This window comes from Pristiophorus japonicus, chromosome 1, assembly GCF_044704955.1.
Source record: "Pristiophorus japonicus isolate sPriJap1 chromosome 1, sPriJap1.hap1, whole genome shotgun sequence".
In the NCBI taxonomy this organism is placed as follows: Eukaryota; Metazoa; Chordata; class Chondrichthyes; family Pristiophoridae; genus Pristiophorus; species Pristiophorus japonicus.
In genome coordinates this window covers 513,607,598-513,625,562 of record NC_091977.1, presented here as the reverse complement: position 1 = coordinate 513,625,562, position 17,965 = coordinate 513,607,598, and the positions used below count along the sequence as shown (strand labels likewise).

The 17,965-nt window shown below is 44.2% G+C and overlaps 1 protein-coding gene across 1 annotated transcript in view; it reads right to left on the bottom strand.

Annotated features, from left to right (window-relative positions):
- Positions 1–5,586: 5,586 nt before the first annotated feature.
- arhgap28 (Rho GTPase activating protein 28) overlaps positions 5,587–17,965 on the bottom strand; it is an 83,853-nt gene continuing 71,474 nt past the window's right edge. The window contains exons 10-15 of the mRNA XM_070876982.1: positions 17,348–17,430; positions 16,175–16,372; positions 12,702–12,932; positions 11,108–11,232; positions 9,192–9,256; positions 5,587–7,032 (exon numbers count right to left, since the gene is read on the bottom strand). Coding sequence (XP_070733083.1) covers positions 6,941–7,032; positions 9,192–9,256; positions 11,108–11,232; positions 12,702–12,932; positions 16,175–16,372; positions 17,348–17,430 — 794 coding nt within the window. The 3' untranslated portion in view covers positions 5,587–6,940. The remainder of the gene's footprint in view (positions 7,033–9,191; positions 9,257–11,107; positions 11,233–12,701; positions 12,933–16,174; positions 16,373–17,347; positions 17,431–17,965) is intronic.

The window sequence follows — 17,965 nt, the reverse complement described above, 5'->3', positions numbered from 1 at the left end:
TAGAGTGGAAACAAGTCTTCCTCGATTTCGAGGGACTGCCTCTGATGATGACGAAATATAAACCAGGACATCGGGGATAATTCCCCTGCTCCTCTTCAAAATAGTGCCATGGGATCTTTTGCGTCCACCTGAGTGCAGACAGGGCCTTGGTTTAACACCTTATCCAAAGGATGGCTAGTCTTGTAGGTTATTAAAATGTAAAATTATGATTTTATTATATAATTTCAAAATGTTTTCATACTAAAATTGAATTGGTATATAACTGGAATGTAGAAATATACAATCAAAATGTAAAAAACATTTTTTATTATTTTTATTGGTATATGGTATGAACTTGGTAAATTACAATATACATTTGTACACATTTTTAATGCGTTTATGCATAGTCAGTAGTATTGGAGTATGCTTCCAGTGAACAGTTTGATACACTATGTATGCGGGTTGAGAACACAACTGAACATTTTGGCCATTCTATCTCTGTACACATACTGCTAAACATGCTGGTGGGGTGTTCGGTTCAGCTTGTCACTATTGGTAACATGGACTAAATGAAGCATGCTCCAAGAGTAGCAAGTGGTTCTGCAGCAGGACTCTGCCAACGATATAGAAGACCACTTCTATCAATGATCTGTCATTACCCACTGTGTACCACTGATGTGCTGGAGGTGAAAGGCAAGTCAGAATCACCCATTGCATGGAGTCATATTACATAGCATGAAAGGTAGGTATGTACATAAATAACAGGAATTTAAAAAAAAAGAGACAAACAGAAGTAATTTGTCATATTTTAAAGTAATGGTTGCATGTATAATGTTCTATCCTATTAAAAGGGTAGTGTCAGTAAGAATATTTGGCGTGTAAGCCAGCATTTTCTGTACAGAAATCTTGATTGGACTTTCAAAGATGACAGCTTCTTTTTAAATCAGAAGATGTCTGAATGATCTACAAAAGTAGGAACGTTATTGAAGTGTTTCTTGAAGGTAAGTGGATTAAACATTGGCCTTTCGCCTCTGGGACCTGGGTTCAGAAGCTGGCCCAGGTTGACGGTGTGAAAGTTTCCTGCCTCTGCTGGCTTCAAGGGTCCGACATGCAATGAGTTTGTATGGGCAAGTGCCTACAACACAAAACTCTCCTGCAATGGATATTAATTGGCAATGGAGGAGAGGATGCTTGTGTGGACATATGCTGTTGGGAGAGATTTACTGTGTGTCTGGTTGTACTATACTGGGGGCTGGAGCAGAGAATTTCCATGGGAGCAGTTTTCAGGGGCCTCATTTTTAGCCTTCTGTGCCTGACCATTAAGCTGCTGGAGTAGAACCAGCCTGGGTAGAACCAGCTCGATCCAATAGGACGAAGATCGGACAGGTGAGCCGCTCCACCAGATTACTGCCAGGCAGTGAAGGTGAACATTACTTTCAAGATATTGGATAAAATTAGCTTGCAAATGACATTTACAGCACTAGGCGGAGAGAAACCGAACTGTCAAACAATAGTAAAGTAGGATTAGTTGAGTGCGGAAAGGCATGTATTAAATTCCAGTTTTTAAATTACTAATTTGTCTGATGTTGCCAATTAGTGTTAAGTTACAGGCTATTGGTGCACTGTCACTAGGGGCTCATTATGGATGAGATCCTTACAGGCATTAGAAGCGACTCTCATCCTATCAGACTAGTGAAAGGCCAGTGTTATATCTTACTGGGTAACCCATTTGTCTATTTGAACTGTTTCTCATGAAGAGCATGCCTTTTGGAAGTGTCCAAAATCCTACTGCTGCTGTCAACATTGCCGATGCACACTGAATGCTGTACGTATTGGTGGGACTTCATACCTCCATATTGCATGAGCTCCCTATTTGCTGATGATTTGCAGGTCAGGATGGGGCAATCGGTATAATCACGTGGTCAATGGGACCCCTTTCCTCTCAGAGCCCTCCCGATTAATCCCAACTGCAGTGGTCAAGAACCAGTAAATGTGTGAATAAACAGAGGTAGCTTTGCAGAGACATGTCAAGAAAATACATTGTACAAAATGCATCAACAATAAACTTATACAAAAGTGGCTAATGTTCCTAAACACAGAAACACACATTGTTTTATATACATTACAGTTTCCACTGCACTCTTGGCAGTCGAGTTATTGTTACAAACGAGGGTTTTCTAAACTCTTATTTTAGTGTTAAAATTAAAGCTATATTTATACTTTCCAATGGCAGTTCAATTGGAGTGTTATTAAAAATGTTATCTCTACTAATTTATCCAGGTCTTCTCACAAGGGTTTTTTTCCCCCCTTTCAGGTGACCCTTCCTCCACATCATTTAAAAAAAAATGCTTTTTTGTCCTCTTCAAGGCAAGAGATGTTGGTGTTGGAAATGGCACACCAAGTGTCCTCATCCAACATGAGGTATGGCACAGTCATTCTCTGAATACTACACTGCCCCACCAACGTGTTTTAGCCCAATCCTCCACAGAGCACTCTCTGCTGTACTTACCACCTTGGCATTTTACACATTCTTGTGGCCTTTGAGGGACATTGCCAATTACTGCTAAATTAGGGGCAGTTTTGCGCTGTATACCCATGCCTACTAAATCGCAGGGTTGCGAATACCCAAACGCATTTCAACAGTTCAAACCTAGGACCTAAAAGGTCAAACAATGCCGTGCTAATTCACTGCCATTATTTGATCAGCCTGTGGAATGTCCATCTACTGTGGAGTGAGCCATTAATTGTCAGTTTTTCTCCCAGGTAACAGTTCAGCATCTCCCTGACATAAGAGTCTGGATAGAAAATTGAAGACACTTATTAAGCTCTGTAACTCAAATCCAAAGATCGTGAAACAAGTTTCTTAACCGGTGTTTTGTGATTCCTGTCATTTCAAGTCTTTCTTTTTATTTTTTTGTATAACTGGGGCATAAAATGTGTCTGGTTACATATTGGTTTGGGCTGATGTTTGATTGTTGGCTCTGTCACGTGTGGATACCAACCCAGCATCAATGTGAAGGTGCATGCTGGACTATTCATGGAATAAAATTGGCGAGCTGCCAGTGCTAAATGAGTACTGCCAAGCAGCTTGGCCTCTTGGAGGAGGTCAGGTGAGACTCAGCACCTCCTCCGCAGTCAAAGGAACACCTTGGAAGGGACAGACAACAGTGGTGGCTGGGCTGGGGAATTGCAGAGGTGATGTAATCATTCAAACAAATTACCACTTCCTTTTCAGAGCGGCTTCCTTTTAAGAGCTTCCATTGCACTATCATGCTCTGCCCCGATGCAAGAACAAAATTGTATTAATCCCCTAATTAATTGTCTCCCACAATCCTGATTTAAATATATTCATGTGGCTCCCGTCTGTTTTGGGTGTGAGTACTCGCTGCCCAAGGTGCAAAGATAGGTGGTAATTTATTTTTGTGCTTTTTGACTGTCTTATTCTCACCGCTAAATGGGATTATAATGAGATGAAAATGGGCCCCAGACATTACCGCTCTCAAGCATCCTACAAGTGCTCAGTCCCACTATCAGCAGGCACTGTGATCACTCGCTTGGATCAGTGCTTCTTACTCGTTGGCATATGTATGTATTTTATAGAGATATCATTAGACCTCTGAAAATTGTGGGCTCACCAACAATGAACAATTGGCATCAGTAAGTGAGGCAGGGAGCGGACTAGAAAATGATTGGTTTTCTACCAAGGACATTATAAAGAATGATTTCATTACTGGTTTTTTAATCCGAGGCCTAATCCAACTGCAGGGGCTCTCCCTCTATAAAAGGGAGTTTCAGTGGGCCTTTCACTGCTGCCCCAGTGTGTACTGCCACCCAGCTCCTGACCAACCCCAGGATCAGAGGCTGGAGTAGTGGAATACTGGGAAAGTGGGTGGATTTTGGAGATATGCCTTCCCAGCACCATTTATATGTGGCAGAGTAACCAAAAGGCAGCCTTCCTCCTGGAGTGGGGAGGAAGAGCCACAATGCTGGTAAGGGTAGAGATGCATCAGTAGGCCTTCTTGCTCGGTTTTCCTTGATTTTCTGCCACTATACCGTCCAATTTCAGACAGGAGGAAAATCCAATCCTTTGAGTTGATGTGAAGTAGTTGGACATGAAGGAATATAAAACTCTGTAAATGTAACTCAAGTATGAACACACCCAAATCAAATTTAGACAAGTGTCATCACACCACCTCCACAATATAGTCTCGTACCATGTGGACTTCTTAAATGGACCTTTCAATCAGAACCTTGCTAATGTCAGCAAGGAACTGAATGTCCCAGCCAGTCTTTGCTAATAATTACATTTAAGCAGCAGATAGAATTCCGATTTGCCTAGCCGGATAGGAATATGGAGACAACAGGATAATTTGGATCTGCAGACCCATATAACTCAATAGGTTATTAGTCTGAAAGTGATGGTATTATTATACTTTAAAACTTTAAAAAATTCAACCAGCTCAGTTTTATATTGCAAGGGGCACAGTTAGGAAAATGCACGCCTATTAAAATGGATGGAGCATCAAGGAGTGGGCACCTGAATTTCCAATATGTACTGTCAGTGAACAAGGTTCCAGGTGCAATTTCAGAAAATTACCTAGTGTATGTAGAGCGCAGTGCCCTGTTAATGTGATCAACGCACACTGAAGGAACTAAAATAAAGACTTGCATTTATATAGCACCTTTCACGACCACCGGATGTCCCAAAGCATTTTACATTTCCAAAAAGTACTTCATTGACTAATCAATGTAGGAAACGCAGCAGGCAATTTGCATTCAAGCAAGCTCCCACACTGCGATAATGACCTGATTATCTGTTTTTTTGTGATGTCGAGGGATAAATATTGGCAAGGACACCGGGAATAACTGCCCTGCTCTTCTTCAAAATAGTGGCGCGGGATCTTTTATATCCACCTGAAGAGGCAGACGGGGCCTCGGTTTGATGTCTCATGCGAAAGACGGCACCTCTAACAGTGCAGCACTTCCTCAGCACTATATTGAGGTATCAACCTAGATTGTTGTGCTCAAGTCCCTGGAATGGGACTTGAACCCCAACCTTCTAACTTTGAGGCAAGTGTGCTACCCACTGAAACTAATATAGACTGCACTGATCAAACAGAAGGATATGCTGATAGGGTGAGATGAAGCAGGGTGGGAGGAGGCTCGTGTGGAGCATAAACACCGACATGGCCCAGCTGGGCCAAATGGCCTGTTTCTCTGCTGCATGTTCAATGTAAACAGGAAGAGATGTCAGAGGTGTAGTCTAATTCACTTTCTGGCATTGGAACATGCAAAATGCAGAACTTTTTTTCCCAAAACTTTCCTCTGATAAGTGTCAGGCTATTTACTGGATATGTTCTTATCTAATTGATATGTGCTGACCAACATAACAATGAAGGCTGGGCTGCCAAACTTTGACTGCTACCTCTAAAATTGAATAAGTAGCAAACAATCCCACATTTTCCCAGGGCGGGAAGAAAAGATGAAAGTCATTCTAGCTCCCTCCCCACAGCCAGCCCCCCACCCCCCCCAAAAATGGACAATCTTCACAAGACAGGGCGAGATTCCAAATCCTTCCCACCTCCTTTCTTGTGAAGCAACCAGCATTTTAAACAGCACTGCCGTGTTGGTCAACTCCCAAGCCCATATACTAAAAGCACATACTGAGCTCGCCTGAACAATCAAACATGCTCACACGTGGACTAATTATAGGAATGGGAAGCGGCCATTTAGCCATCAAGACATTCAATGGCTGATCTGCAACCCAACTGCATCGACAACATTATAGGGTGTGCACAGTGATGTTTTATCAGAAGAGGGCAAAGCTATATTTTCACGCGTTGACTCACTTTCTGCTAACGAGGAAGCAACGCAACAAGAGAAGGTTTCCTCTAGGCATGGGAGATATTGAACTGCAATAAAAAAAATCAATTGTTCACAATCAACATGCGCTGTCCCATCGAGATTAAGTTCCAAAACCAAAAATGGCTCACTCCTTCCTCCATCCTGTTGATCAGCTTCCTGTGTATTTTATTTTATTTTTTTTTAAAAAGCGTAACAGAGTTTTGTTTCCAGTGGATCCGAGACCTTGTTTGGATGCAGTGGCCACAGTACATCATTCTGTATGTACACAGACTCCTCGAGAACACAATGAGAAAGTCTGGCCTTCAGCCTGCTACAAAACAAAATTCCAGGCAGATGTGTAAGTGAGCCCGGGGTCACGTTCCAACAGGAATTCCGTGCTAGTGCAGGTGCAGCAACCCTCCTCTCTGTGCAACAACTTCCCGTCTGATCGGATACACGGAATTTGGCATAGATTCCATTCGCACTAGAATGGCTTATTTAAAAAAAAAAACGTCCTCCTCGTTTATTCTTTGGCTAAGTTCATAAACTCAACAAAACACAATTTCCCCGCCCCCACCGACCAGCAAAATAACCAAAAGTATGTCGTTGGTGCAACTGTTGTTTCTCCAATTGTGTGGTCTACTCAAAAAAACATAATGGTTTAAAATGCACATTCCGTCAAGAGCGTGTCCTTAATGTTTCTGGCTGGCGGATTGACTGTTAAAACAGCACCAGATGAGTTTATTACGAGCTGTTTTAGGTCACGCAAAAACCTTCTGCCGACTCCAACCTTCTGAGGTGGCTCGTGCGTAGAAAGAGAAAAATGTTTAAAATGGTCAAGACGTTCGTTAGCGCTCCGAATTCCTGCTGAAGGAGAACACTCTGCACGAAACTGGTTAGCTCGACGGGTAGGAGGGCGAACCCCCTTCCCTCCTCCCCCGCAAAAATGGTCACCTTTCAAAGCAGAACTCTGCAGGTAACTCTGATCAACAGCTCAAAGCCTCAGACACAAAGGCTCCACTATAAAATATCCACTGTTCTCAGGGGTCCCTGCCGTTATATTCACCAGGACTGTTTCTAGATTGTTTTATGGCCCATCACTCCGCAGCAAGTAATCTCACAGTGTTCTGGGTTTAATGACCCATGTTGCATTGGGATTTAAATGGTACAAGTCTAGAATATATGTGTTGAGATCCAGACAGCGCTCTCCTGCAAAGAAAAAGCACAATGTAAATAATCACGTAAGAAATAAGAGCAGGAGTAGGCCATACGGCCCCTCGAGCCTGCTCCGTCATTTAATAAGATCATGGCTGATCTGATCATGGACTCAGCTCCACTTTCCCACCCATTCCCCATAACCCCTTATCCCCTTACCGTTTAAGAAACTGCCATTTCTGTCTTAAATTATTTCAATGTCCCAGTTTCCGTAGCTGAGGCAGCAAATTCCACAGATTAACAACCCTCAGAAGAAATTTCTCCTCATCTCTGTTTTAAATGGGCGGCCCCTTATTCTAAGATCATGCCCTCTAGTTCTAGTCTCCCCCATCAGTGGAAACATCCTCTCTGCATCCACCTTGTCAAGCCCCCCATAATCTTATAAGTTTTGTTAAGATCACCTCTCATTCTTTTGAATTCCAATGAGTAGAGGCCCAACCTACTCAACTTTCTCATGTCAACCCCCTCATCCCTGGAATCAACCTAGTGAACCTTCTCTGAACTGCCTCCAAAGCAAGTATATCCTTTCATAAATATGGAAACCAAAACTGCACGCAGTATTCCAGGTGTGGCCTCATCAATACCTTATATAGCTGTAGCAAGACTTCCTTGCTTTTATACTCCATCCCCTTTGCAATAAAGGCCAAGATACCATTGGCCTTCCTGATCACTTGCTGTACCTGCATACTATCCTTTTGTGTTTCATGCACGAGTACCCCAGGTCCCGCTGTACTGCGACACTTTGCAATCTTTCTCCATTTAAATAATAACTTGCTCTTTGATTTTTTTTTCTGCCAAAGTGCATGACCTCACACTTTCCAACATTATATTCCATCTGTCAAATTTTTGCCCACTCACTTAGCCTGTCTATCTCCTTTTGCAGATTTTGTGTCCTCCTCACACATTGCTTTTCCTCCCATCTTTGTATCGTCATACCGTCAACAAACTTGGCTACGTTACACTCAGTACCTTTTTCCAAGTAGTTTATATAGATTGTAAATAGTTGGGGTCCCAGCACTGATCCCTGCAGCACCCCACTAGTTACTGGTTGCCAACCAGAGAATGAACCATTTATCCCGACTCTCTGTTTTCTGTTAGTTAGCCAATCCTCTATCCATGCTAATATATTACCCCCAACCCCGTGAACTTTTATCTTGTGCAGTAACCTTTTATGTGGCACCTTGTCAAATGCCTTCTGGAAATCCAAATACACCACATCCACTGGTTCCCCTTTATCCACCCTGTTCGTTACATCCTCAAAGAATTCCAGCAAATTTGTTAAACATGACTTCCCCTTCATAAATCCATGCTGACTCTGCCTGACCGAATTTTGCTTTTCCAAATGTCCTGCTACTGCTTCTTTAATAATGGACTCCAACAATGAAGTGTAAAAAAACAGAGAATTCATGGAGCTGGAATAGTACCATAAATTCCAATCCATTGGTAGCAGCCACAAGACCAACTTTCGCACTGGCCAGCCGGGTAAAAGATCTAACTTGTGTTTAAGTACCCCCGGTTAAAAGTACTTCATTGGTTGTAAAGCACTTTGTGATGTCATGAGGTTGTAAAAAGGTGCTATATAAATGCAAGTTGTTTCCTTTCCTTTCTGTCTTTGACTATGACCCTCTACCGTGAGCTTCAGCAGGTCGCTATCCAATAGTGCAGGCCATCGCGGCCAGGTCAGATTGCCAGGTTAGCTCGCATACCCGGCCGGCAGGAGTCACTGAGAAGTGGATTGTTTTCGGGCCTATCTTTGCTGCCTAGTCTGGGGACAGAGGCTAATTGTCGTTCCACAACTGGCCAAGATCAACCAGCACACCTGCTGGTCTGTGAGGCACAGTACTGCAGCAAGGAGTTGCTTTACTGACTGAGCCAGCAGGGGACTTCACAAAGCAAAGGAAACAAAAAGGTCATTTTCCAGAGCTATTTTTTTTTTTTTGAGTAACTGCAACAACAATGTGTTTATATAGCACCTTTAACGTAGTGAAATGTCCCACAGTGCTTCACAGGAGTATTGAGCCAAGAAAAGCTAATGAACTAAAGCTAGAAATGACCCTGATAGCAATTCACACAATCAAGAAATCTAAGATCAGATTATTCAACAAGGTGTCCTCTCATACGTTTCATAGGATAGTAACTTTAAAAAAACATACCTATGTTTCCACCGATTTCAAACAAGTAATGGCTCTGTCCATTAAGGGCCACTGCAGAACTCGTGCTGTGAAGGTTCAAAGAAAAACATCACTTAATTTAGAATGTGTTAAGAGGTGAGAACTATTCAATCATTCACTGTCTTTCGTGACTGTTGCGTTTATCAAACATCAACCTGACTTGAAATTTGCTGCAGGTCATTCAGTTCTGTTAACAAGCATGAAACTATTTCCTTTTTTTCCCCCCCAGCTTCGGAGTCAGAAGGTTGTGGGTTCAAGTCACATTCCAGAGACTTGAGCACATAAATCTAGGCCAACACTCCAGTGCAGTGCTGAGTGAGTGCTGCACTGTCGGAGGTGCCGTCTTTCAGATGAGACGTTAAACTGAGGCCCTGTCTGCTCTCAGGTGGACGAAAAAGATCCCACTGCACTATTTCGAAGAAGAGCAGGGGAGTTCACCCCGGTGTCCTGGCCGATGTTTATCCAATATTTATCCCTCAAATCAACATTACAAAAAAAACAGATTATCGGGTCATCACCACATTGCTGTTTGTGGGAGTTTGCCATGCGCAAATTGGCTGCTGTGTTTCCTACATTACAACAGTGACTACACTCAAAAGTACTTCATTGGCTGTAAATGCTTTTGGACATCCGATGGTTGTGAAAGGCGTTATATAAATGCAAGTCTTTCATTTAATTTGCATTTAAAGAAAATTTAATGACTCAGAGGAGCCTTCCTGGTGCCCTGATCAAAATGTATTCTTCACCCAACATCGCCTAAACAGATTAGCTGGTGATTTTGTTTATCAACCTGTAGGATTTTTGCAGATACAGACAAAGGTGTTGCCTTAGTCACCATTTCATGTACAGGAAAGGATCAGTCTCCCTGCCCAACTTTCCCTTTATGTTGTATTTCTAAATTCCTTAAATGTAAGCATTTTCTTTTGAGAATTCTTGATTATTCTTCTGTCCTCCTAACCTGAAAACCCTCACTCCCACTGAGTGAGATTGCTATGAGCACTGGCAATAACAACAGCTTGCATTTATATAGTGCCTTTAAACCTACTTAAGGAGAAAGTAGGACAGATTGGTCAAAGAGGTAGGTTTTAAGGAACGTCTTAAAAGGAGGAAAGAGAGGCAGAGGGGTTTAGGGAGGGAATTCCAGAGCTTAGGACCTTTGCAGTTGAAGATACGAAGACAGAGTGGAGCGATGAAACTCGGGGATGCTCAAGAGATGAGAATTGGAGTTCAGAAATCTCGGGGGATTGTGGGGCTGAAGGGGCTTATGGAGGATAGGGAATGGCGAGGCCATGGAGGGATTTGAAAACAAGGATGAGAACTTATCCAATGTGGTCATTCTTCATATGCGCACTTAAACATCGTTAGCTATGTGCCCGTAGAGCGGGAATCATTGGAACTCTGGGGATTTTCCCCCATCGCTAGCCCAGCTCGTTGACACTAATCGCAATGGCCCTATTGAGTTCAGCTCGCTCAGTACAGACCATGTCGAACAGAGCTCAGCTCCGCAGCAATAGGGCTCATCACTGGTAGCTGTGCAATCAGGAGAACTAGCACATATCTTTACTAATCGAACGATACAGAAATTGAATAGGTACAATTTCCTGCTTGGGAAACATGCAGGAGAGTGTTTGAGTCACCAGGTGCCTAGAACCAGTAAAATACTTGGTCTAAATTCTATGAATTCATGTCATAACAAATGACAATGTGTGGACTGTTCAGGAGCTGAATATTTCCTGTTATGCAAATGGTGTGGGTTATTCCTTATCTGCCTCCGGCATGTGTGCAGCAATCCTCCTTTAGTGCCACATAAACTGGGAAATAGTTTCACCCGGTTATTTAAGGTTTCCCAAACTTCATTCACAACAACATTGATTCTTTTTCCCCCTCCATGAACTCACCTGTTTTCACAGTGAAACCGAGCCAGAATATCACTTGCTTTTGTCTCATTATCCAGCTGAATGGCCATGGAAACCTTCGATAGCTGAGGGGCATAAACACGGATAACACCCTCTGGTATGTCTGACTGTAAAAGGAAAAAATAAAAATTGTTTAAATTTCATACACGGCTATTTTCTCAAATAAGGACTGCTTGTGTCCTTGATATAAACAGACAGCATTCACTCAAAAGTTGTATGCTGGTTATATTTACTTAACTACGAAAAAGCCAGCTTTGTCTTAAACTAATAGTCATAGAATATAAAAGCAAAGAGATGCTAGCACTTTATAAATCACTGGTTAGGCCACAAGCTGGAGTATTGTGGACAACTCTGGGCACCACGCTTCAGGAAAGATACAAACGCCTTAGGAATGGCAGAGAGGTGGTTTACCGGGATGTCACCAGGGATGAGGAATTTCAGTTATGAGGAGAGGTTGGAAAAGTTAGGAATGGTCTCTTTGGAACAGAGATGGTTTAGAGGTGACCTAATAGAGGTTTGAGAGATGAGGAGGGGTTTTGATAGAGTAGAGAGAGAAAGGCTGTTCCCTCTGCTGAGTGGGCCAATAACCAGAGATCATAGATTTAAAATCATTGGTAAAAGATCTAGAGGAGGTGGGGAGAAATGTTTTCACTCAGAGCTGTCGGGATCTGGAAAACTCTGGGGTCGAAATTTGGTATCACTCTGGCGCAGAAGTCCCGTCCCAGCAGCGAAAATGGAGTTATCTCCCCCCTCCCCGCCCCCCCAGAGGATGGATGGTGCAATGTCGGCCGCTCCACTTCTTCACGGGGGTGGAACTGGGGCAGTAAGCGGCGAATGTTGCAGCGCTCCGCGGCCGCTCAGTTAAAGGGGAGGTGGCACGCTGTGAGCTCTGCAGTGTGGCGAGGGGCCTTCACTACTACCGGGAATGCTGGGTGCCGTGGCACAGAAAGCTGCACCATCGCGGCACGGACCCCGCAACATAAAGAACGGAAGGCCGGACCGGTACGTTGGCCGCGAGAAAACAATGGCGCCGTGCACCCCCTCCTTTAATTGTCGCCCCCGCGAGTGGAGTGCGGCCTGCGACCCTCGAGGCTGGCGCTGACATCACCTGCGGCGGCTGAGCAATTTCCACAGTGGACGATGTCAGCGCCAAATGTCATAATCGCTGGCGGAGCGGCCGGTTTTGCACCTCCGCTAACTGCCGTGCCAATTTCGTGGGAACGGGCTGCAGCCACACCCCCCCTCCCAACAACTCCCTCCCAGCCAAAAAAACATTTGTGCCCCTGGGAGGCGCGAATGGCATAGGAGCCCAATTTCGTCCCCACAATCTTAAATGGTGGTGGAAGCCGATTCTACAAATCAATTTAAAAAGGGAGTTGGACAGGTATTTAAGGATAAAGAACTTGCACAGCTACAGACAAAAAGTGGGGATGTGGATCTAAGCAAGACTGCTCTTTGAAAGATCACCACAGGCTTGGCGGGCCGAATGGCCTCCTTCGCTGCTGTATGTTTCTATGATTCTATGATAGAAGAAGGAAGAACATTGGCCTGCCAATGGCAAGGCATTGGAGTGTACCTTTAAATTGTGCCCCAGAGTGTTAGGACACAAGTTCACCCCTGGGACGTCCCACGAGGCGGGCTCCTGGTTTCGGTTGCGCCCTCGGGGAGAGGCACCGGGTGGGGGGGAGCCATTTCCCCTGAAGGCGGGAGGGAAAAAAAATGGAGTAGTCAGCCACGTCACTTTTGTCCGCCTTCTGTTCTCGCTTTCATTCATCTTCCGCACCTGGCCAATCATAAAGGACGGAATCTGTGCGAGATGGGAGAAAAGCCACAGTGATTATCGGTGTAAAACATACTGGCACAGAATTTCCTGTCAAAATAATGGAGTGGCTAATTAATGGCGCTCGCCGTCAGTTATGCACAAATGGTACAGCAACTTCAGGCATGGGGAAGATGCACGGTTAAACTCGAATATCCGAAAGTTGCAGTCCAAGTTTACAAACACGATGTCTCGCTGTCTGCCTCACTATTGCAGTGCAGTGAATGGGCTGGAGTTGCTGCATTTGAACCAAGCTCACCACAGAAAGATAAGTCTTGTGCTTTCCGGTCCAAGTACCCTCTGGTAGAGACAGGGAGTATGGTTCCTCGGGCTGGGGAGTCTAGAATTAAGGGTCACAGTCTCAGAATAAGGGGTCGGCCATTTAGGACTGAGATGAGGAGAAATCTCTTCACTCAGAGGGTGGTGAATCTTTGGAATTCTCTACCCCACTGGGCTGTGGAGGCTCAGTCTTTTGAGTATATTCAAGTCAGAAAGTGATAGATTTTTGAATATTAAGGGATGTGGGGATAGTGCAGGAAAGTGAAGTTGATCAGCCATGACCCGTTGAATGGCGGAACAGGCTCGAGGGACCAAATGGCATACTCCTGCTCCTAATTCTTATCCTCGACTCCGAGGCATTTCCGAAGAATTCTTATGTTCTCAAGAATGTGATGTGTAAATTACTGTCAAATAACCTCTCTGGCACAGAGAATTGACGATTACAAGTCTGGAGTCTAATTCCCTCAACATTTAATTGAAGATTTCAAAAATGTAAAATTTAAATTTAAAAATAAAAATGTTTACATTTCCTTTGTCTCTTTTCATTCTTTTAATAGTCTTTCTTTCCCACTCTTATTTCTCTTTAGGTAACTGATTTGACATCGAATTCACCCGCTCTAATGTACACACCCTTCAGACCTTCGATCTGATTGGTTAAGGGGATACACAGTTGCTTTCCCTGTTCACTCAGGTCCCAGATGCAATGTTTCCCCTCACAGCGATGTTATCAGATCGTGCTTTCTGCAACTTGCCATCAACAAATATATCAACCTAAACATGCAAGGGCAATGCTAACTAAAGGCAGATGCCATTAGATGCCCGGCCACAGAATATTACAGCCCATTATCTCGCACTGCAAGCGGATCCTCCTTACTCAGTGAACACGTTATGAAAACGTCACTGCTGCAGCAGCAAATCATGTGAAGTTGCCAGTCAGGTATATTGTTAAGCCAAGAGGACCATTACCCAGTAGCTAGGTGCGCTTGACGCTGATAATGGCCTCCAGCCTCTTCAGACATCTGACAGAATGGTGGTGACCCAGAATTTTATAATTGAATTGCAAATTACATCATGTCACGTGCTTAGCAAAACGTGAGATAATGCCCCTCGAGCCTGCTCCGCCATTCAATAAGATCATACAGCCTCAGCAGAATAGCCATCGTTATGTCCAAGCGGCGCCTCCTTTTTTCATGTCAATCAACCCCAAATGGCTTTTCTGTGCCAGACTAAGATGGCTTCGTGCTGCAAATGACCTCTACTCTAATGGTATCAATTCACTTCATTTACTGTCTGATAGGAGAGGGTTTTAAACTCCTGTCTGAGGGGAGAGGATGATATTTGAATCCATTGTACCACCCAGTCCGCTAATAAATATGGACATTCTAAATAAAACCTAATTTTAAAAAAATCGGTGTACCTCCACGTGACAATCAGGGCAAATTATTTACTTTTAGGGCTCATGGACTTTTGTCTCCAAGATTGAGACCAGTCTTTCCACGTCCCATCCTTCCCCTAGCCCACGGGGCCAATCATCCTCCAAGGAACCCCCTGCCCTAGCCTCACATCTTTCCCCACTTTCTCTCCGAGCTCCCCTCATGACCTCTCCGAGCTCATCTTGTCCATGAAATCCACTTCCTGCTCCCTTACCCAGACATCAGTAGTAGGGAACTTGCCCCGACATCAGGAGGGGGGAAAATGCTAGAATCTATTCAGGACGTGGTAAACGGGCACTTAGTAAACAATAATAGGGTTGGGCAGCATCAACACGGATTCTGCCCTCTTGAGCATCCCTGATTGTATTCGCTCAATCACTGGTGGCCATGCTTTTGTTGCCCTAAGCCCCTCTGTCTCTCTACCTCCTTTCCGGTGCTCCTTAAAACCTACTTCTTTGACCAAGCTGCCCTAATATCTCCCTATGGGGCTCAGTGTCAATTTTCTTGTCTCATAATATTCCTGTGAAGTGCCTTGGGACGTTTTACTACATTAAAGGCGCTATATAAATACAAGTAGTTGTTGTTGCCAACTTGACAGGATGGTCCTGGAGTTTCCAGTAATTTAAGATTTATCTTCAGGACACTGCTGCGATCAACCCATCATTGGCAGCACCTTCCTAACCCCCGAACTTAACCACCAAGAAGGACAAGGGCAGTAGGCGCATGGGAACACCACCAACTCCAAGTTCCCCTCCAAGTCCTGACTTGGAAATATATCACTGTTCCTTCATCGTCGCTGGATCAAAATCCTGGAACTCCCTCCCTAACAGCACTCTGGGAGCACCTTCACCACACGGACTGCAGTGGTTCAAGGTGCCGGCTCACCACCACCTTCGAGGCCAGCGATGCCCACATCCCATGAACGAAAAGAAAACCCAGGATAAAAATCATAGGGGCATTAAAAATAGATTTTTATTTTCCCCTTTACTTTGGATACATTTATTAGTGATAAAAATATTGGATAGGATAGGAAAAAGGCGTTAGGATCACCAAATTTGGTCGGACAAATTTCTGGAGATTTTATCACATGACCTCCTGCCTCTAACTGCCCCGCCCCCACACTCCTGCCATTGGTCGCCCGACTCGTCCATCATCACGGTGCACTGCCCTCCTACAATAATCGGAAAGTGAATCAACTCATTACACGATTGGATGATTGTTCACAGTCAGTCAACAGTCTTTATTCCCACATCTGATATTTCGATAACTAATAAATAAATGTGTTGAGAAAATTTGAAATAACCACCATTTTTTTTTAATGCCCCGATGATTTATCTCCTAGGTTGCTTGCAGCAGTGTCCAGGAGATTAATCTTTAATTCCTGGAGATGCCAGGGCAACCCAAGCAGGAGTACATCCAACCAGAGTTGGCAACACTACTACGGATTATCATTCAAATTCTCGGCCTACTTGAAAAAGGCCAACAGTGCAATATGCCGGGTGTTGTAGGTTCACTTACAGTCCACAGGATGTCCTGGTATTTGATAAGCAATTGTACGATATTGGCAGCTTTGGTGGCTGCCTCTGCCTCTTGATGGTTTCCGCTTCTCCCTTTGCACATGAAGAGGTTTGGTGCCACAATCATGGAGACATTCCACAGGCTCATTCTGTTTTTGGCCTCATTTGCCACGACTTTGCTGAGATATTCCAAGAAAGCCTGGGTAAGGGGAAAGGGGAAAGAGGAGATTCAATTCAGTTGTAATGTACCTTCCTTTCAGCATTATTTCATACAAGAGATTCTGTTGGCATTTCTCACTTATCCACATTTTTAAGAGGTTTTATGGCCCTAAAGGTTTTGGGTCCCATAGTGCTCCCAGTATTCATAAATAGGGAGGGGAGGGGGGCGGGGGGGGGGGGGTGGAGTATATCTTGTACATTATAACATTGGTTTATGACATCAAACGATATGCTTTAAGGGATTTGGACCAATTATTTGAACAAGCTACGGAATGGCAAGTGAATTTTAATGTGGATAGAAATTCAAGGTAATGTAAAATCCTCTCCCCAACTCTTGCCACAAAGTTTGTTCCAAACACAATCTCGTTCGACTTTCTAATATTAAGCCCCTTTTCAACCCAGCCAGTTAATTATATTCCTTAAATTTGTTGATAAAGAATCTAGGTTATGCTCCCTATAACCTGAAGGAACACTGCAGTTCCAAAGACATCAATCCAATTATGTGTGAGAATCAGAATCTTGCAGCATGGGAGGAGGTCATTCGGCCCGTTGTGCCTGTGCCGGCTCTATGAAAGAGCAATCCAATTAGTCCCACTCTCCTGCTCTTTTTTGCCCCCCCCACCAATGCAAAATGCACTAAACAGCAGCTGCTGGGGGGTGGGGGCACAGGGTGTGATGCAGGAGCCCTTGTTGGTGAATCCATTTGTAAAAGTGTAAAAGGAAAAGGATCTATATATAATTAAAGATCTTTTATTGAAAATAGCCAGCGAGTAGAAAATCAGCAAAGCTAATTACATAAGTATACATTCTCCAGGATATCTGACCTCCAACCTTGTGCATCCCACTGAAGACATATTTGGAATATTTGGGGATCTCAATGGCCTGATGTATAGTGAACAGCGCAATATAAGTTGATCATCAGGCAGACCCGATTCTTTCACTTTGTCACACGTACCTTGATAGTATCTCTGTTGGGGTCAGGCAGTAACATAATGATAAGATGTAGAGCCTGTAGCTGCAACTTGGTCATCGAGATATCTGAAATCAAAGCAAAGACGCATTAAGTTGCAAAATCCCATCTTCCGTTACAACAGATAGGAGGAATGAGATGTTAAACAGAGGTCCCGTCTGTCCTTTCCAGTGTATGTAAAAGATCCCATGGCACTATTGTGCCTGGCCAAATCATCATCATAGGCAGTCCCCCAGGGTCGAGGATGACTTGCTTCCACATTAAATGAGGAGTCCAAGGAGAGACCTACAGCCTCGGTCATAGCTGAGGCAGACAGTGGTTGAACGGGTAGGTGGGGGGGGGGGGGGGGGGGCAAGGGGCCTAGGTTGCCACACGCTCCTTCCGCTTGGCTTCAGCTTGCTCTCGACAAAGAGACTCGAGGTGTTCATCGCCTTCCCAGATGCTTTTCCTCCACGTTGGGCAGTCAGTCTTCGGCCAGGGATTCCCAGGTGTCGGTGGGGATGTTACATTTTTTCAAGGAGGCTTTGAGGGTGTCCTTGAAGTGTTTCCCCTGCCCACCTGGGGCTCGCTTGCCGTGTCGGAGTTCCGAGTAGAGCGCTTGTT